At 46.5% G+C, this 21,838-nt stretch overlaps 1 protein-coding gene across 9 annotated transcripts; it reads right to left on the bottom strand.

Annotated features, from left to right (window-relative positions):
- Window positions 1-1,655: 1,655 nt before the first annotated feature.
- Window positions 1,656-12,824, bottom strand: LOC135817814 (uncharacterized). 9 transcript variants are annotated; one of them, XM_065331082.1, is made up of 20 exons: window positions 12,673-12,824; window positions 10,549-10,567; window positions 10,153-10,170; window positions 9,934-9,996; window positions 9,621-9,640; window positions 9,074-9,128; window positions 8,139-8,156; window positions 7,960-8,013; window positions 7,455-7,474; window positions 7,181-7,226; window positions 6,638-6,787; window positions 6,192-6,232; window positions 5,911-5,950; window positions 5,542-5,676; window positions 5,125-5,289; window positions 4,554-4,677; window positions 4,016-4,172; window positions 3,477-3,794; window positions 2,936-3,069; window positions 1,656-2,249 (listed from the first exon to the last, which is right to left on the bottom strand). In XM_065331082.1, the coding sequence occupies exons 1-20, from the start codon at window positions 12,684-12,686 to the stop codon at window positions 2,050-2,052; spliced, it is 1,791 nt and encodes a 596-aa protein (XP_065187154.1). In that variant the 5' UTR covers window positions 12,687-12,824; the 3' UTR covers window positions 1,656-2,049. The 9 variants fall into 9 exon arrangements, with proteins under 9 accessions (XP_065187154.1, XP_065187156.1, XP_065187155.1 ...); XM_065331084.1 differs by having other exon boundaries at window positions 5,578-5,676; XM_065331083.1 differs by lacking the exon at window positions 8,139-8,156.
- Window positions 12,825-21,838: the final 9,014 nt, after the last annotated feature.

Below are 21,838 nucleotides of genomic sequence, written 5' to 3'. Positions count from 1 at the left end.
TCTTCCATTTATGGGTCCACGAAAGGCAAAACAGGAAGTAAAGTTCAAAAACCCCACTTTTTACAGCATTGTGTACACTGGGTACAAGCTTCACCAACTTGTTGCCCCCAAAAAAACGGCGTGCCAAGGCCCATCGTCAGCATCGAGTACTCGGAAACTGTAATCGCATGCATGAGAAAACAGATTTTAGCACTTTTTCATCTAAAAAAGCTCAAAAAGGGCGATATTCACCAAAAAACGCAATAAAGGGCGAAAGAAACGGGCTTTTCCAAAAAGGGCAAAAAAAAGGGCGAGCACCAATTTGGGTAAGGGCTACCTGTAGCTTTCTCAAGATCACACCAACTCTCAATACATAGACCGATTTATCATTACAGTCCATTTCAAAACTATAGACTCGTACCTAGGCAAAAACCGTTATGCTAGCATCTATACCACATAAAATCTGTGATCACTTTGTGCATAATTTTTTCCAAATTGGGCGTCTGTTATCCAATCCTTTAGAAACTATTATGAGAGTAATTGTGGAGCGATCCTGAGCAATATTCCGAAAACTATTCTCAAAAAGTTCCAGCCAAATTTGAAATATTTCAAAAACCCTACGCATCTATAGTTTTGAAATGCACTGTAGACAGTCATGCTTTGCATACATTGTCAAGACTCTGTCCCTTCGGAAAAACGCGGATAAGAAATCTAAATTTATAGGGACAACAAACTTCGGTGGGGTTGCGAAAATTCAATCTGTTTTTACGCTTATTTCCCTTGCAGAATTTGGAAGGATTTGCAGAATTATCACAGAATTTACTGTTTTCAGCCGCAGAATTCTGCACGGAATTTCTGATATCCTGCAGCGCAATTCACGGGGGACGGAATCAATTTTTTCTAAGGGGCCAGAATTCTAGTAGGGTGCAATCATAACCTCAACGAGTGTGCACTTCCTGTATTAACTTCCATCCAGTGCCCAGTGGCATGGTACAAAATCTACAGTAGTCGCACGCCAAAGAATGTGGTTTCCAAAGGGTTAGCCCGAGACGTTCTCAGAAACAATCCGTATTGGATCATATGAATCCCACAAGCTGCCAGAAAACCAACACTGCCGTTCTTAGCTTTAGGCTGTGGCGCTCTTAGAATTTCAGGATGGATGTTCTTGGGCTCCATGTTCTTCAGCGTGCGACTACTGTAAGGTGGGAAATAGTGACCATTCTATCAATCATACTACCAAGAGTCCATAATCCCCCAGAGTGGTCAACTTCACTCTGGGAGGGCAAAATCCGCATTGCACGTCCCGCTGTGACATCACGAGGAAGTGTGTCCACGGAGGACTTCGTCGACAGAACGACTCAAGTCTGACCCAAAAAACGACTCACATCACGGATTACGCCGTCCCACCCCATCCCAGTTGCGCACTCTGGGGGATTATGGACTGTTGATCATACACAGGATGCACATAATGTAGATGTAGACAATCATGTTTGTCACAAAAGAAGCCCAGTAGTCGCACCATAGGCAGGAGTTGCACACGTGCATATCGGTTATGTATGCAGGGAGTCCCTGATGTCTAGCCTTGATTTCGCCCATATCCTAAATTCGTAAGAAATCAACGCTTGAGAGGATTCGGCTTGGCAATCCTAGTACAAACCGCTACACTGGTCACCAGATGCAGAAAGGATGTGTACTTGCCAACAAACCTATGTATGCACAGAGGCAAGGAGCACATGTAGTGGTGTGCACGACATATCTCGGTCAACATGCAAACGCAGTAGAACTGAGCAGTAGAACTGATGATAAGACATACACACAACTGCCATCGGTGTGATGTGGCACACATGTGCATAGCACGCACAGACGCACGAACACCGTGCTTGCAGGGATGGCATGGTGCAGTGTTCTCCGGAGGGAAGGGTCCACCTCAAAGATTTACACTCCCAAACCAGCTTAGAAAAGTCATAGCTACATTTCTGACTGGGATGGCCGGTCCCTCATCGATTCGGCACAGCTGGTGATAGGTTGTTGGTTTGCAAGAGATAAAAATCAAGATACTGGCTCCTACTATCAGTCGTCGAACGTCATCTTGCTTCCCTTGAACTCCTGGATTGATCCCTTCTTCTGAGGAGGTGCACCACCACCACGACCACCACGGCCTCCGCGACCACCACCGAATCCGCCTCCGCGACCGCCACCGAATCCGCCGCCACGACCTCCAAATCCGCCGCCGCGACCACCGAATCCACCACCACGGCCGCCGCGACCACCTGCAAGTAAGAACGCAGAAAAGGTAACAGGATAAACTTCTCAGACAATGAAGCAACAACCTAACTCCATAACACGGATAGGGCACGTGGAAACACATCCAACTGTTGGCATACCCAAGGACAATACATGCACCAGCAGCAGGAGCAGCACCACTAATGGCCACTATCTGAACAACATCAATGCGGCAAGTCCGAAAACCTGCAGCACGGTTCCACAGACATTCGATATTCTAAGGTCAATTCAATATGGAGATGTCCCAATTCTGATTGAGCATGTCTATCATAGGATTCAAGCTGCTCACCCGAAAGAACTGATTTTTCTGTAGCCAAAGACATGACGACTGTCACACTCAGAGCAACACCAACATGAGCTGAAGTGCTAGAATGACAGTGCTTTATGCTGGCAAATTACAATGGCACCAAGAGTAGCACAACTTCATTACAATGAGTTTCTTAATTGTGGACAAGTGTGAAGCAGAGACCATCATTGTAGATGGGAGCTAAAGCGATATTGACTGTTCCCATAGGCCGATTCATACTTCATTTCGCGTACAGGAAAGCCACCGCGCGATGACTTTCCACGTACGCGAAATGGTTGAGCTCAAGTCAACTTTTTCGAGACATGAAGTATGAATCAGGATAAGTTGGATGGAGACTGCCCTATTAGTAAACAAAACAGAACATACCACGACCACCTGGGGAATCTGTGCGCTCAGCAGCATAGTCCATATGGATTGTCCTGCCATTGATCGATTGTCCCTGCATGGAGCTCAGAGCGCTCTTGGCTGACTCTACGTCTTCATAGTCAACGTATCCGAATCTAAGAAACACAAACACAGCAACAAAGTCAATTACATGGTGTGACTGAAAAGGCAACTCAAGACGAACAAGCAGTGGATGGGAAGATGTCCTGCTCTCGTTAGCAGTGCTCCGTGGAAATAAGCAGGAGCACTGCCATAGCGTGAGAGACAAGATTTCACTATGTGCCAACAGCCATGATCAACACAGGAGAGATGTGGCCTGTGATGAATTGGTAATAGTTGGCAACAATTTTGACTTCTGGGGAAAACCCAAAACATTTCTTGAGCACCCACAAACTGATAGACGCTACACGCCACTAAACTGAACTACGGTCGTGGACTGCACATCATAAATGATTCAGCATGCAATTATTATTGGCCAATGCAGCACACATTGCGAATGAAAGAAAAGAAAAAACCCACATACCCCTTGGATTGGCCAGACTCGCGGTCGGTAATGACACGGGCCTTGCTGCAACCCTCGAAGTACTCAGCTAGAGAGTCGCTGTCCAGGTTGAAGTCGAGCTTGCCAACAAACAGGGTCTTGCTGGGTGTAGAGGCGCTGCCGCCGCGACCACCGCCGCGTGCACCACCACGCTGACCACCGCGGCCACGTGCACCGGGAGAATCACCGCGCTCCTGAGCAAAGTCAATGTGGATGTTGCGGCCGTTCAGCTCCTGTCCGTCCATGGCATCCTTCGCCTTCTGTGCAGAGTCGGCATCGTCAAAGTCAACGTAGCCAAAGCTGCAATGAAAACATCAGGCCAGTATATAGCACAATACTGAATACCCTAAAGTCTTGAGCGAGGATTCCATAATCACTACACAAACAGAAATAGGCCTCAGCAACGAGGAATTCACAAGAAGTTCTCTCAACATGCAGTGTCAATATTCAGGTGTGAATTTTCATCATCGGCCAGAAATTCTTTCTTGCACAAAGTTGTGCATGCCAGTGGCAAAACTCACCCCTTGGATCGTCCAGAGTCTCTGTCAGTGATGACACGTGCATTGCTGCAGCCGTCGAAAGCCTGAGCTAGGGTAGCATCATCAACTCCCCAGTCCAATCGGCCAACGAACAAGGTCTTGCTGCCACCGGAGGAGCCAGTGCTAGGAGTGCGGCCACCTAATGATCAAGCAACGCAGGCAATAGCAGCGGTATTACATTATTCGAACAGATTTGCATGATCCCATGGACTTGCAAGACAACACCGGCAAGCCACGGATAACAACTACAAGAAACAGCCAGTTAGAAATGTCCTGCTTTCGTTAGCAGCACTCTGTGGAGAACACAAAGAGCACTGCCATAGCGTGAAAGACATGATGTTAATGTCTGCCAACAGCCATGCTCAACTCAGGAGTAGTTAGCCTGAGATAAATTGGTAAAGGTTGGCAGAGTAATTTTGCGTCACAATCTTTGGAATAGTTGAGCGCATTCAGAATACATTATTTTATGAAAGCTTCACGATATACAAAAGCTGTGGATACACCAAAAAAAAGTACACACCTTCCTTTGCAGCGGGCTTGGATGGAGTGGGCTTGGCCTTCTTGGCTGGGGGAGGCGAGGCATCACTGTCAGAATCGGAATCAGAGTCCGACTCGGAGTCAGAGTCACTCTCTGGTGCAGAACGCTACAAATACAGAAACATGAGCAATGATTAGAATTCACTGGACGCAGCCATAATCCCATTAGTGCAACGAGCTCACTATAACATACACCCGAGCATTGCATCTGCAAATGTGCATGCATAGAAGTAGAAAAGCTAAAAAGCATACACAAGTGAATGTACAATCTGCTGAATGAAGCACAAAATCAGATGTTCAGTATTCGAGGATACTACAGTCATTATTGTAGATGCCAGTACTGCGCTACAGGCCAATCCAGACAATGTAGATGATAGTGGAAATACACTGTACATCCACAAGTACTCCAAAAACATGACATCGACAAGCACACACAATGCCCACTTATATTCAAGAACCATGGCAACCAAAATAAAAAGTGGGAGGCTATGGTGAAAGATAGCGATAGAAAGGAACATGCCGATAATGCCAAGGACAAGACAATGACAGCTTACTTTCTTAGACGCAACTACGGGTCTCTGGGCTTGCTTAGCCTGGACTTGGCCATTAGCCTTGCCTTTCTTAGTCACAGGTGCGTCACTCTCACTACTCGATGATTCTTCAGAACTGTCGTCGTCATCGTCACTACTGTCACTACTGCTGGAAGCAGCCTGGGCACTCTGCACGCACCAAAAACATGCCAGTTGTCACAAGGCGCTGGAAAGGCCCGAGACTTGTACCAATGTACCAAATTGAATGCAGAACGCAAAGCTCTCTTCCCCCGCAAAACGGCATTCACCGTGTATGCAAAGATGGTGTTAGCAGAAAGTAATGCATCAGCGTTGCAAAATTCAAGAGAGCATTTGGACACAAAAGGTTTTCAAATTTCTACAGAGTGTAGAATGTCTGGAATGCATGGCCAATCATCTCACTTTCTTCGGTAGTTTCGTAGGAGCCGGCTTGCTCACAGTTTTAGATTTCTTAGCTGGTGGCTGGTCATCTGAACTCTCATCCGAGTCGTCACTGTCTGATTCTTCACTACTGCTATCCTTTACAGGTGCAGCACGCTGCAATGGCAGTGCATAGGTGCATTGTATGTGTCAGAAAAGCACAGCTGCCGTGTACTCTTTATCGTAACCTAGCAATCCTCTAGCCAGAAGAATGAATGACTTTACACACACATTACAATACGAAACAATAAAAGAAGACAATGGCACGACTCCAATTGGTGACAGCATTCCTGACGAGGACGGACGAAAGCTACAAAGTAGTGATGTGTTCTGTGTACCCTGTCACCATACCTTTGTTCCCTTAGCCTTGGGTGCAGCCTCTTCCTCAGATCTGAGGAAACATAAAGTCAGGTGATAGTCGATGAATAAACACATGAAAGTAATGGCGCCTTTAATCCGGAGTCAACAGCATAGGCCTCAGTAACGAGGAATTCACAAGAAGTTCTATCAACATGTAGTGTCAATATTCAGGTGTGAATTTTCATCATAGGCCAAAACTGGTTTTAGATATGCAAATACACGTGCCAAATCAAGAATATTGACACGCACACACACACACACACAAGACTTACGATGATTCCTCCTCGCTGGATTCGTCTTCGCTTGACTCTTGCTGTGAGACATATAGCAAGCAACAAGAAAACAAACAGAAAAATGAGCACACACATAAACACAAATGGAGAGCCAAGACGTGTAATGCAACCTTTTTCACTTCCAGCATGCCACAAGAAAACCATGTTTCCTAACACTAGAAGTGAAAGGATTGAACAAAGACAAGCACTAGAATGGAGATAGAAACTATCACACAGAGATGTTCTGGCCATCAGGAGTACAAGAAATGCCCAAAGGGATGGATATTGATCAACAGACTAGTTGATAATACATATAGACATACTCCCCCCCCCCCCCCCCCCCCGGGCACACGATACAGGCCAGAAGACCCCCCCCCCCCCTCCCCCGGCACATACACCGAAAAAAGGAAGCAATGGACACAGCAGCGATTATACTAAATTCTCGCCTTTTTCGGCTGTTGCTTCGCTTGTGGCTTGGAAGCAGTCTTGCTCGCAGCTTTGGATTTCTTAGCTGGTGGAAGCTCTTCCTCACTCTCATCTGAGCTATTGTCACTGTCCGATTCCTCACTACTGCTCTCCTTCTTGGGTGCAGGGCGCTGCAACAGGAATGAAAAACCAGCTGTCTTACATGTCCAGCCCGTCTTTGTCACATGTAAAAGATGACACGCTTGCTATCGCGAACGGGTCATAAACAACTTGACTTTCTTATAGTTGACCAGTACAACCAACTCTTAGTACAGCATATAATGCACCAGCATCCTGCTGTACAACACCGGCGGGACTGCTTCACTCTGACGTCGAAGATATGCATCAGCACATAAATTGTGAGGTTGGCCAAGCTGTACTTCGGAACACCCTTGGTTTGATTTCTTGAACGACTTCGTCACGTTAGAATCTCGCACACCCACGCACACATTAGGAATGCCACGGATAAGATCGCCCAGCTAAGGGTGAGCGACTAACAGCATGAAATGAAATAGCCCCCTTACCTTGGTACCCTTTGTGGCCTTGGCAGGTGCAACCTCTTCCTCAGATCTAATGAACAAAAGGGGACAAGGAAATATAATAAGCTACACGAAACACTACAACAAACGTCACATATACATGTAAATGAGCCTCAGTAACGAGGAATTCACAAGAAGTTCTCTCAACACGTAGTGTCAATATTCAGGTGTGAATTTTCATCATCAGCCAAACCAAGTTTATTGCCAGGGTATAGGAACCAGGAACATTGAAAAGAATGCACAGAACACAGAAACTTACGATTCTTCTTCACTGGATTCCTGGATGAGGCAAAGAAACACAAAATAAAATGGTCGTTATACCGGTGATAACATAATATATTAAAGACTACAAAACTTTCGATAGTGCAATAACTATATCCTCCCAGAAGATAGTATTTTGCCACTTGACCCGGATGATGACGTCATTGATATAGAACCCGCCAAAGTGACAGCATCCATGACGCCATATGACGTTACCAATGAGATCATAACGTATGGGTGAAGTTTCGGCTGCTTGTATCGTATTTTTGGAAAATAGCGCTTTCCTTTTATTACCGCCACATAATTTCAGGGCTTTGTGTAAATGCAAACTGGTTGATTTAGGGCTCGCGACTACTAAGCACATCGGCCAATGTCTCAGACATGGTTGGCAGTGAGACACAAACTCAATGAAAAAATCAACACTCTTACTTGCAAACTGCATTAATCATATCAAGCAATACAGCAGTTACATGAAAACCCCAATCAAAACAAGGGGAACAAACCTCGGAAGAGGAAGATGGTGGAGGAGGTGCCTTCTTGGAGGATTTCTTGGCAACCTACACAAAGAACAATCATTCATCATAATAAGTAAAGGGCTGACAGATGACACACCAACACGTAAACGCGTACAAAGAACAAACGTGGCAAGTGCAGTGATGTACATTGTCAGAACCTAGCTTACCTCTGTGGTCTTCTTGCCCTGTAGAAGCAGAAGAAATAAAAAACAGGTACATATCTGGTCATGAATCCATACATCCTGTACACACACCTTGTACACACTCTCTCTAACGGTCTCTAGGCTACACTGCAATTGATATACATTAGCTCAAATTTTCGGGCAAGGCCCATCATCAGGAATAAGTTTACTGTAGACAGAACAGGGGTTTATATATATGTGACAAGTACTAGTGGCCAAAGTGTGATGGTATAGCAATACCACAGGAAGCGAGATTATAATTCTGTGTGATATGTATGAGGTGAAAATATAGTGATAGTGCAGGATTACTAGCGTGAGTACCGAAAATTTGAGCTAATGTATATCAATTGCAGTGTAGCCTAGAGACCGTTAGAGAGAGTGTGTACAAGGTGTGTGTACAGGATGTATGGATTCAAGTATTGGCTACAGTGGAGTCTCCAAACCTTGAGAAAAGTGTTTCCGAATATCTGGTCATGAAAAAGACTAATGGACTTGCCTCCTCTTTCAACAATAGAACGGAGAATGAGGGACGCAACATCTACTGCCGGTGTTGCATAACATACAACTGCCGTAGGATTCTGGGCAAGATGCCGGAACAGTATTAATTGTGTATGAAAATTGCCTGCAGTGTAAGGGGCCGTCCGGGGTTACCGATTGTTTAAACGAAAAGTTTTAGTTTTTTTCAGCCCCCACCCACCCACCTTTTCTGCAGGTAAAACGAATTCCAATAAAATATTGATGTCAATTTTCGACACCCAGAAGTAACTGGGCATTCTCCATCAGCATTCAATAATTATTTTCAAAACGAAACTCCATCAAACCCACCCACCCACAAACGAAAACATTTCGTTTTGAAAATATGATTGGTAACCTTGGACGGCCCCTAACACCTAAAACACCAAATATCAGCTCACACATACCTTGGCAGCTGCTACCTTCTTTGGGGGAGGAACAGGTACAGGCTCCTCCTCAGAGCTGGAAAAAAACAACCAGAACACATGGTCAAAGAATAACAGCAAAGTATTAAAACAACTGTCCTACCATGTTTTGACCTATGGAAATTTACTCAGAGCTGTTGGGCTAAATTCACAAAACGTATACCTCTGTGTAGGGAACCAGGAGTGTGGGTGCTCCTTGGAGAATGAGATCAATCCTGATGGCTAGGACACTTTCTTTCATTTTCCTCGATCGTAGAGTTCTGATTCTTTGCGGAATACTCGTAGAATAATCACAAGTGAAACCGATGCATTCGGAGTTACCATGAGTGACATTCGTTCCAGTGCATTTGCTTTGGCGTATGCCCTGCTTCCTCTGAGCTTCTTGAGTGATGATGCCAATATGTTCGCTATAAAACCCACCGTTAATAATATAGAAGTACGGTATCTAACATAATTTAGTTAAATTTACCTACACATACACAGCTGCCAAAGGACTAAATAAATGGAATCAATATCATTGTACACTTACGATTCCTCACTGCTCTCCTCCTGTTCGGCATGAAAAATACACAAAAAGCTACAGTAATCAGGAACAGAATGCTTGAGCAGTGCACCGCCAACTATATGATGGATGGGACAAACACTTTTTTGTACACAGTGCATGTACTCCCAGTGATACATGTACAGAAAGAATGAAGTGTGATTTCCAGCAGCTAATCGGGTTCGGTGCACAAGTGGAATTCAGTGGAATCTAGCTTTATAGTGTAGAGCATACAGCCAAAGTACTAAAATTTGAAATCGTCATAAAGAAATTGTGGTAACAGATTATGTGGAGGTCCTACCTCAGACTCGGAAGATGATGGGGGTGGCGGTGGTGCCTTCTTCTTCTTTGCCTTCTCGATGACCTGACAGATTCAACGATAAAAGAAGAAGAAGTCTTTCAATATATTGCGTTGTTTAGAAGCTAGATTCCTTTGAAAGAAGACATTACCAAAAAGTGAGAAAGTGAAACTTGAGACATAGACAGTTTAGAAAATATAAAGAAACACCTCTTGACTCACCTCTGAGGTCTTCTTGCCCTAGAAATACCAAAAAGGAAAACAAGAAACAAGAAAAAGGATTGTTGCAAACTTAGAATAACAAATCAATATAAAGTAATCCAAACCATTCCCTTGAAGCCACATACACATCACACAAAGCATAGATATTCGGTACATTATCCGTGATGCCTGTGTACCGTGGATCAAACTGCTTTGCGACTGGTCCAGATCATGTTCATTCATACCTACATTCAATGCATTATCCAAATGCAAAATCTAAATTGAGAAATCTCTCTTTGATCGGCTGCAGACAAGAGTGAAGGTTTGCAGTACATGGTTGTAAAAGTATGCCCAGGGTAGTTCCAGCATGTCCCTTCCCCTAGGTTATCCACATGACAAGTTTTAGCTGACCCTTACCTTGGCAGACTTCTTGTCTCTGCAGAACAATAAGCATAAAGCACAACATACAACCAATACAGGATTATACACATTTGAAGCATCTACAGTGCACAATGCTCTGGCATTTACAGGATTATGGATTGCTGAACCCAATCACAAGAGTCAAGCAATCTCAAATATTCCAAAACTGGACATGCCCAAGGTGGTGAGACTTGTAATGGTTACTTCGACTGCATGTTCAAGATCAAGATGGAGATGTCCCAATTCTGATTGAGCATGTCTATCATAGGATTCAAGCTGCTCACCCGAAAGAACTGATTTTTCTGTAGCCAAAGACATGACGACTGTCATACTCAGAGCAACACCAACATGAGCTGAAGTGCTAGAATGACAGTGCTTTATGCTGGCACATTACAACAGTGATGACAATGGCACCAATAGCAGCACAACAACATCTCATTACATTGGTTTCTTGATTCTGGACAAGAGTGAAACAGAGACCATTTTATTGTAGATGGGAGCTAAGGGGATATTGATGGTTCATCAGTCAGGATGTGGTGAAGGGTTGTCTGACATTTGACAACAAAGTCCTACAGATTGAAGTGTAAAATTTTGAATATCCACTCCTAGGGAAGCCCACACGTGGCTATATAATATGCTTTGCTATTAGGCACATGCCTTTTAGTGAATCGTGTTGTCACCACACATGAGATAGAGGAGCATTATAGAGCCACTTGAATCCATGTGAGCATTGTTATTCCATTCCCCTGGTCCATATTGTGTGACTCCTGCAAATCCGATATGGTGAAAAATGATCAGCTCATGCAAGGCATCAGCATGATCATGGCAGATATTCGGGGTGCACTCCAAACCTTCAAGGTCAAGATATTCGGAGTGCATGGCGGCCTTTGTTGTCTGTACACTGTAGTACAAAACGTACTTGGAACAAGCGATATGGCTTTTTCGCCGTCGGAGACCCCTTATGCAAAGTTATACATTCTTGGAACCTTATTTGCTCTCAGCACTGCCAGGTTTTGCTGTAGAAGTTGATATAGGTACGGTATTTCTGTAGATGGATCACCATGAGAGCTGTTTCCCAATGATGGTACTGCGAAAACGGCATATTCGGATATGGGTAGACAGACACGAGTTTGCGAACTTCCATCTACCATATTTTCTTTTCCAAAAAAATGTTCCACCCTACAGAGTAGACAAAACGAATGAAGCCCTATAATCAATTTTATTATTTCACAACAAACTACACAAAGACTGCCAATAACAGGGTGAACTGGAAACTGGAAATAAGGGCAACAGCCAACCTTGCTCCAGTGTGTTTCGACTTATCCTCACTTTATACGACAATACTCAATAATTATAGGATAACAATTTATTATACAAGCTACAGAATCTAAATTATGTACTTGTATCACAATATGGAGTATTCAAGTTACTAGTACTTGATGCAGTATTGGCTTGCTACTACACAGTCGGAGAATTGTGCGTGCTTGAGAATCATAATACAAACTGGCGTCATCAAAACCTCTCATCACTCCGCATCTGCCCACGGGTCCACGTACACCGTAGATCTACTGTACGTGACGAAACAAAATGGTGCTCGAAATCAAAATGGTGCTCAATTTATTTATTACGGTATTTTGTCCACCAGATCGATAAAACTTCAGCCCGATCAAAATGGACGAGGACAAGAACTTTTCCAGAACTTCAACAAGACACAAGATAATTGTACCGATCCAAGCGGCTGTAAAAGGCTCTTTCTTTACATCATGCGTGACGACAACGCAATCGATAAAAGGCACGTGCCTGATAGCAATGTATGCCGCCACGTGTGAGCTTTCCATTGAGTAGATTTTCAAAATTTTACATCTCGATCTGGAGGACTTTTTGCCAAATACCGGACAACACTACAAAACATCAATCTCATAGACCATTTATATCGCTATAGCTCCCATCTACAATGAAATAGGCTCTGATCTGGTTCACTCTCGTTCGGAATCAAGAAACTAAAAAATGATACGTACAAAAATAACATCTCAAGATGCAGAAAATATGAATGCGCATTACATTTATTATCAACCGTGAACTACATACTAAAAGGGAAACAAGGCTACAAAATAGACTTACGTTGTCTTTCCCATTGTTATGTCCAAACAGTCACACGCCAAGAGTATCCTCGACCAAAACTAAGGCAAACAGAGCCAACCTCCTGCAGCAAGAACCACGTTTCACGTCCTTCAATCCGAAGGTCGCAACAAAAAGGAAGATTCAAAGTGCGCATGCGCAAGATACCATGGTAACAACGGATAAAACCGACTGTCTGTACAGTGTAGTCGCCAACGACGAGATCTACGTAGCTGAGACAGACTGCCAAGTGTCAGTACTCAGTAGATCTACTGAGTACTGACACTTGGCAGTCTGTCTCAGCTACGTAGATCTAGTCTACAACACTACTACTAACACTGTACAGTAACAGTACGCGTATACGATCGAGTTTAGTAGATCTACTCGTACACGTAGATCTACTCGTACACGTAGATCTACTCGTACACGTAGACCTCTCTCCGGTCTACACGGTACAGTCGCAGCTAGCTAGATCTGATGTGGTGATATGAACAGAACTCGCGAAATACCATTCACAGAAGAAGTCAGTGATGCGACAACGCCTTGCTGATTTGGGTACGTCACCATGATATTCGCGCGGTTTGATACAACTAAATTACTTGTACAAATTTATAGACAACTCTTGAACCTTAGTACAACTTTGCATGCTGTCATCATGGTCATCAGGTCATTGTCAAAGAATATGACGTGTAGACCATGGTAGACTGTAGTGTACGGACAGTCTGTGTAGTATGGGCAATCTGCTGAAGACCAGCAACATTACTAGTACTACCGTACTGGCAATATTATGTTGCCGCGTAACGCGTAACGCAGGGGGGTGCGGCGTAACGCGCGACCAGGCTAGTGCGACAAATTTTCGTTGCGTTCGTGACGCGCGTCAGGCGGGGTGCGGCGATCTTTTCATTGCAGTTTGCACTGCAAAGGCTGAAAACTGGAAAGCACGTGTACCGCGTGGCAAAAAAAGGACTGCGGCAATATAGAAACCTGTGTAACGGCTCCTGTGCGACTTTGCATGTAACGCCCTGCGTGCGGCAAACATGTGCCAATGTAACGCTTCATGGCCTCACTGCGGCAACATATATTGCCAGTACGGTAGTAGTAGTAGTACTACTGTCACGGTGCAGTGAGGCAAACATGCTGGGAACCGTAGGCTACGAAAATAATCTAGGGTTAGACAACAAATGAAGAAACACAGCAGACTTCTTACGATCACAATTCCCATCCGACTCATCCTCTCCATCAACCGCAACATTGTCCTCCGTCTCATCTCCCAACTCATCATGCACACACACACACACACACACACACACACACACACACACACACACACCTTTTGACCTTTGACGCCCCATCTCCAGTGGAGATGATAGGCTACTGAGTTGGGCAGCACTTGATGTGACGCTTCAAATCGCCACTTCTCCTAAACGCTCTGCCGCATGCGCAGCGAAAGTCCTTCGGTGCCGGGGGAGGAAGACGATGTTGATGGACCCGCCTGCGCCATTCCGGGCGATCTTGTGCGAGCCGATACCACTCGGACTCCGGAATATCCAGCGAGCGCAGATCACCGACAATCGTGTCTCGCCTACGCTTCTTTGGCCCATGCCGTGGTCTGGTTGCCTCGAGCTCCCCAAACAACACTTGTTGAGGAATCCGGGCCGCGTCCATACAGGCAACATGACCCAGCCAACGCAGACAGTACTCACGAAGGAGAGTGCCAATGTCCTCAGGAAGACGCGCTCTCTGGGCTAGATCAGCAGTAGTAAGATGACGGGAGTGCTGATCGCTCCTTGAGACTCCCAAGATGGAACGGACGCATGAGCGATGAAACAGATTCAGGCGATTTATCTGCCGGGCCTTCATCACGTTCATGGGCCAAGTCTCTGCTCCATAGAAGAGGGTAGGGAGGACAATGGCCTTGTAGACAAGACGCTTAGACTTTTAAAATGGATAGGCCGCTACTGTGACCCGAAGATTGGCTTTTGGAGAGCGCCAAAAGCACGAGAGGCCTTGGCAAGGCGGGAGGTGAGCTCCTTGTCCAGAGCACCGTCTGCATTCAGGACACTGCCAAGATAGGTAAAGCTGTCCACAACCTCCACGCTTCCTCCATCCTGAAGATCAATGGAAGGTGGCGGGTCAGAGCAGTTCACCGCCATGCCGGGCCTTGGTCTTCTGACACACACACACACACACACACACACACACACACACACACACACACTTGTACTTGTTGCTCACTGCCAAAACTGGTCACGTGGGTCTCCCCCGGAAGAGGGGAGAGAGACTCAAAAGGAATCTTGGAAAGATGACTCAATTGGCTATTGAACCGCCCAACGGCCGACACCCCCTGAAATCCCCAAAACTCTGGATGGACTTGAAAATGATCCCACTGATGGGCTCACCACACCTCAGTAAGTGGGTGTTGTGTGTTGATTGTGTGTGTGTGGGGGGGGGGGGGGTACACACACACACACACACACACACACACACACACACACGCGCGCGCACACGCACACACACAGACACACACACACACACAGCGTTGACCTTGATATACATTGCCTTGGTAAGTTACACGGTCCCTGTCAGGGAGAGACGTGGAAGAGGCTGAGGAGCAGCACTTCTGATGGCGCACTAGATGGTGACGTAGTCGGAACTGCCTGGGGCACGGGCACTCGAATGTGAAGTCGGCCCTTTCTGATACTGAGCTGCGTTTCGTGCGGTTGCACTTGTGTCTGGCCAAGCCGCTGCTGGACTTGAAACTGCGGTGACAGGTGCTGAACTGCGGAGTGACTGGGTTGCCGAGGTGCTCGGTGTTGGGAGCAGGTCCGGGATCGCACCGATGGGTAGCCAATCCACCGGGACTGCGAAACCAACGTTGGCAGAGACGACATGTCGACACTGGCAAGCGCCAGTCTGGTTGCAAACAGGTTTCTGCCGCTCTGCCAAGCATTTGTGACGCTTCTCATCTGATGGGCGAGAGAAGTACCGATCACATACTTGGCAATGGGCATTGGGTGTGGGCGGCTCAGGCGCAGAACAATGGTACATGCGGCATCAGCGTGAGAATCTGCCAGATCGTATCATCCCTCCACAGCATTCAGGGCCTTCAGATCTGCACTAACGCAGTCTGTCCAGCATTTGCGTGGACCGCCAGGTGGATGGCGGGGTAGGAGCAGACGAACAGTGGAATCTTCAGGATGCGCTCCAATGGCTTGCGAGCAACATGACCCAGCCACTCAAGTCGTCGTTGGTGAATCTGGACAGCAATTGGGCGCTTGTCGTCCTACATTTCCAACAGCTGGTCATTGCTGATCCGCTCTTGCCAGGCATCTAACCTTGTTATGCCAAGAATGGTACGCAGACACTGCATGTGGAACGTGAAGAACCTCCGGATGTCGGCTTGGAGGGGTACCCAGCACTCAGCTCCGTACAGCGGAATAGCAACATTGCACGCATTGAAGATATTCTTCTTGGTGCGGACGGACAGATGGTGGTTGCTGAAAACTGGTTTCCGCAGCGAGCCAAACACACATACACACACACACACACACACATATACACACACACACATACACTCTCACACACACACACACACACACACACACACACACATACACATACACACGCACACCTTGACCTTGACTTTGACATATAGCTGCCGTTAAATGGCTAAGCTGCCCTCATGAGGAGGGGAACAAAGGGGTAGCATCATGGCTTCGCAGCAGAACATCCGGCCTCATGCCGTTGCAGATCCTGCTGCCTGCAATATCTCTCACCGCACACACGGCAGAACTTGAACTGGAGGCACTCCCTTGCCGTTGCTCGCTTGCCATGCTTGCAATTGGGCTGTTTAAATCCACCAGCAGATCGAAAGCACGGGTCACATGACGGGTAGTGGGATGAGCAGCAATATTGATGTTGAAGCACTAGGCGAGGTGCAGGGTCGACAGAGTCCGATGGCTGTTGGGAGAAACCTGCGGGGGGGGGGGGGGGGGCACTTATGCACCTTCAGCCCACCAGCACTCTTCAACTATCTACCACAACGTTGACAACACTTTGGACCAGGCTATTGGCTAACAGTAGCATAGGAATAACAATGCACATCTTATCAATTTTAAAGGGTTGTACTGATCGGTTACCAGTCGGTTCACATCAGGGAGTCGTAAAATACAGTATTTTACGACTCCCTGGTTCACATCGTGAGCGTGAGCTGATTTGGATCGGTTCCTGGATCAACTAACTACTTGTGGTGAACCGCCTACTAACTCATAGTATAATCTTTGGTGAGCTAACTTTGGATAGGGATCTGGACAACGATGAACTAACTCTGGATTTGAGTGAGGGTGACGGTGAATCATCAAATTACTAGCAATGAATGGTTTTGTTTGAAACAACTCTTGGTGGATAAACACTCTGTGTGTAAACTTCAGGTAAGCCAACTTTAATAAGATCACCCCACCATCAACCCAGCCTTTGGGTTGTCCGTATTAGTACAGCATCATGCATGAGATGTTGTGGTACTGACCTGTGTGTTCTGCCCACATCAATACCACTGTTATTTACTGCGAGAGGCGCGGGGTTCTACACACCTCACTGGAGGTGTGAGACTGGAGCTGTGCTTGTATATCACTGCTGTAGCGCTATATCTCAGTGACTTTCCTCGCCGTTTGTGCCTGCGTTGTCATGTACATGTAGCAATGCACCAGCCACGACGTGCTTTGCCGCGTGACTTCTCTACGTGCGCTGTCACTAGGTACCGCGCTTTGCTTCCTTCTTTTAGGGGTCGTCGCAAAAGTTTTTTTGTCGTCCCTGAAACGAACATGATTCATTTAGGGGGGGGGGGGGAGGGGGTGCGAGCCAAAATCGCAAGTCGACCGACACTGTACATATGACATGTACATGCATGCGATTTTCGTCGTCCAGCATAGCAAGCTGTGTTCGTTTCAGAGGGAGGGGAGGGGGTCCGAGTGCGAAATGAACGATGTTCGTTTCAGGGACGACAGAAAACTTTTGCGACGACCCCTTATACTGCTGTTTTTTCCATGTCCACTTCATTCCTGATGATGGTCATGAAGACCGAAACGTTGAAACGATACCTCTAATGGATATGTGTGAAAATGCAGTGCTCTCTTGTATTATTGAGTGTAGGCAGGTTGCCAGCAAACTATTCAAATTATCAATAAGTAAATAAATAAATCGGAAACTCATATGCACTACCATACATCTTATCTTCTCGCTGCTCTCGTAATATCTTACTATTCACTATAAGTGAGTCCCACTGTACATGTAAGGGTTGGTTGCATACATTGCACATTGTATGTGTACATGGTGTGTGTGTGTGTGTGTGTGTGTGTGTGTGTGTGTGTGTGTGTGTGTGTGGCAGTGGCTCTACAGGACAGGTGTGTGCATGTGTGTGTGTGTGTGTGTGTGTGTGTGTGTGTGTGTGTGTGTGTGTGTGTGTGTGTGTGTGTGTATGTGTGTGGCAGTGGCTCTACAGGACAGGTGTGTGCATGTGTGCATGTGTGTGTGTGTGTGTGTGTGTGTGTGTGTGTGTGTGTGTGTGTGTGTGTGTGTGTATGTGTGTGGCAGTGGCTCTACAGGACAGGACAGGTGCGTGCATGTGTGTGTGTGTGTGTGTGTGTGTGTGTGTGTGTGTGTGTGTGTGTGTGTGTGTGTGTGTGTGTGTGTGTGTGTGTGTGTGTGTGTGCGCGCGCTATGCTCCCGAAGTGCATGGCCCGGATTGAGAGCAGAGGCTCTACTCATCATATCATACAATTCCCACGTTATACATATAGAAGAATGTGTATGTGCTATTGCTTGGGCCATAGGACACTGCTACCTGTGGAAACGGACTATTTCGAAGTGACCACCAGCTTCACCTTCAAATCATGAGTGTCAGTGTGTGACTGCAGAAGCACTAGGCCGAGGAAAGGAATCATGCAGGAACCGTGAAAAGATTAATAAAGCTTTAAAGTACGGCAATGCCACTGGTATTTTTTTGCCAGCAATGACTAATCCCATACACCTGATTGCCTTCATTGATTTTATTAATTTTTAGTTCTGCGCGTCATTGACCCAGTAGCGATCATACTCTACTGTATGCAATAGCACAAGTCATGTACATTGTATATCTATCCCAACTACAGGTCTGCTCTCGATATAACAACTTTCACTTGTACATAAACCTCGCTAGTAAGTAAAATAATCAAATCCCGTGCCGAAACAGCATCACTCCCATACAAATTTTGTTCTACACAACATAATCCTACATAACATAAACCTCGACATAACACACGCTACGGCGCGGTCCCCGACGTACGCACTCTCGATACAACATAAATTCACGTGCGCGGTACGATCAAGCGGTAGCTGCAGCTAGGCAGTTTAGTCCTACATAACGTAAACCTCGGCATAACGCACCCTGTGGCGCGGTCCCCGACGTGCGCACTCTCGATACAACGTAGATTCACGTGCGCGGTACGATCAAGCTGTAGCCGTAGCTAGCCAGTTTAGTCCTATTGTGCATATATTCTGCGGCATTGATGGTATCTGATGTCGATGGTGGTACAGTGTGTATATGTTTGCACGGTTAAACCCGCTTTGTAATACCCTTCATTTTGAGGTGCATCTTGTATTTTACACACGGTTTTCTACATAACATAACTCTCGATATAACATAATTTGTGCGTGGTCCCAGAGATTACGTTATATGGAGAGTAGACCTGTACTAGTAATTGCTGACAAGCACATGATTGCACTCACCGTGTGAGAGGCTAGGCTGCCAACGCATCATCTGCTCATCGCAGGTCACGGAGCAGTTTGCGGACCAGGATCTGGAAGTACAGAGTGATGCACTGATACTGATAGGCACCGCGTGCTCGCTGCAAGAGGTGAGTACGCGAATTGACAAGCTGACACTGACAGGCTGGATATGTCTGGTACCAGGCCCAGGGCGGGATTCGCCTGTCCAGCGTGCACCCTTTCGCAGGGCGCGTCCCCAATCATCCAGCTGCTTCATTGTCTACTTGTCTTTCCAACCTGTCCGTCCGCTCAACATACCATACTGTCACCGCGTTGACTCAATGACCAACGCGTAGTAGAGTCCTCAATGGAGGGAAAATCCTAACTGACCAAAGCCAGTCAACATCACGTTTGACGTTCCTACGGATTATTTCTGCTGACGGCGTCGCACAACCGTTCGTTGCTTTTAAAATATTTTGTCCGGTGTCAGGCCATTTTGACTTGGAATTCCGGCTGCACAGCAACTGAGCGCTCACAAGTAGCAAAGGAAGGTTAGACGTGCGAACCCAATCGTCGCAACGCCCGGAGAGAACTGAACAGAGTGTACATTACGTAGATCTACTGTCTTTGAAGTTTCTCGAGGTCTGTTCCAACAACGTTGAACACTACATCCGCTATGCGGTAGCGCTGCCCAATGAATGCGAATGGTGCAATGGAGGCCGTCATGGTCTACACGTGCGTAGTGTTACTCTAGAATGGAGGGATGATATCGGTGCCAATAAACTGCGATACATGTACTAATTGAGGGCAGGGTTGCAAGAAGGCACACCAACAGCTTGTGAAATTTGGGCCTCTTAGGCATTAGTTTTGTCATGAAAGCAAGGCGCAAAACATCTGCAACTCGTTGACTGCCGCATTTTACTTTGCGCTTTTACTTTCAAGTTTCAGACGGTGCATATGCAGTGCAGAGAGACTTGAGAGAGAGGGAGATCAGTCTACCATGCATTTTGCGTGCAAGTGCAAGTGTCTGCGCCAGACGCAGCCTGTACTCGCAGTCTGTAGCCGGTTTACTGTGTGGAGGCGCTAGACATCTCGATCCTGCAAGACCTGAAACTGACTCAGTGACTGGGACAGCTGAACGAAGTGTGAGAAAGACCCTGGATTCCGATCAGTGGAGGTTTAGCGTGGCCATCTCACCTCACTGTGAAAGGTCGCGCCCTTTGAACCTGAGCTACTTGTTTTACATTGACATAGTCAGTGACACTGGCCCATGTCTACCCGTGACAAGTCGACCACAGTGAACTACTGACAAGAGGCGCAGAAAGCAGGTGTTTGCTACGGCGATAGAAGGGCTTATCCATCCTACACACACACCACTTAACCTGTCTTTGTCTTGCCTGTTTGACTTCTACTAGACTATCATCAGCATCAGCTAGACTATGTGACGGCTCGCGCTTCGACAATGTGGAAGTGATACACTCGGCAGTGCAGTGTAGATGAACTCGTATTGGCACTCGCCTGTGTCGCCACCTCTTGCCTTCCGACTGACACTCGTCACACCTCTGGAACGCCGTGTGTAACCAAGTTATAGCCTATTAGGACCCCAATACGACAATACTGTCAATAGTGTACTAGTGTGCATGTATTAGTTTCTCATTCACATCGCAGTCATCATGGTCGTTATCATGTGGACGTTAGTATTAGTGATGCGCAGTCGCTCCTGGTTTTCATTTCTCGCGTGTAAATCTACGTTGACTTGTTCAAAGGCCGAAGGAACCCCGACGCGCATACTCCAGGGAGTTTGACTCTGGCTTGAGGCCTCTCAAGCTAATTGTCCCCAGAGCACGACATGAAAAGCAGGTCTTCCTCTACTGGGCAAAGGGCGCCGAGGTCCAGAGCAAATCAAGGAAAGTAATCTACCTAAGACAGCCCGAAGCCAATAGGACGCATCGTCCGTTTCCAATATTTATCAGCGAGGAACCGGCTGGTTCTGATCTGAAATGAGATCGTGCGGCGTCCTCACTATTCGGTATCCCATCTCCACACTCGTAATGACCAGGCTTGGGGTAGAAGCACGATTATCGCGGTGAGCCTCGCACTGACACAGTCATGTCACTTGTAAACCACGCGGCTTCCTTCCCGTCGCTGCCATGCGAGCGCCGTTGTGAGTTTCGTGACGAGCATCGAGGACTTTCGATATGTAATTGTTGACCGGCGACTGCTTCAAGCCTTCATAGCTTGTTGAACGCGCAGGATTGTTGAAGAGCATGATTCTCAATCCCTTGCTCACAATCACCTACCTGGCATGGCCATGTGTGATGAGCGTTGAAGAAAGTCCTTCACCACTTCACTCTACAGCCTAGATACATGTTCGTACTTGGTAGATGCACGAAGACAGAGAGCACGTAAGAAAAAGCAAGCACTACAC

Source organism: Sycon ciliatum, chromosome 5 (genome assembly GCF_964019385.1).
Source record: "Sycon ciliatum chromosome 5, ocSycCili1.1, whole genome shotgun sequence".
NCBI lineage: Eukaryota > Metazoa > Porifera > Calcarea > Leucosolenida > Sycettidae > Sycon > Sycon ciliatum.
Note: the sequence above shows the minus strand (reverse complement) of the source record. Positions and strands in the feature narration are given on the sequence as shown.

Coding starts and splice junctions, on each gene's coding strand:
- LOC135817814 (XM_065331082.1), bottom strand. Junction 9,641..9,933: donor CATCATCTTCCGAGTCTGAG/GTAGGACCTCCA, acceptor CATGCCGAACAG/GAGGAGAGCAGTGAGGAATC. Junction 2,250..2,935: donor AGATTCCCCAGGTGGTCGTG/GTATGTTCTGTT, acceptor TCTTACTTGCAG/GTGGTCGCGGCGGCCGTGGT.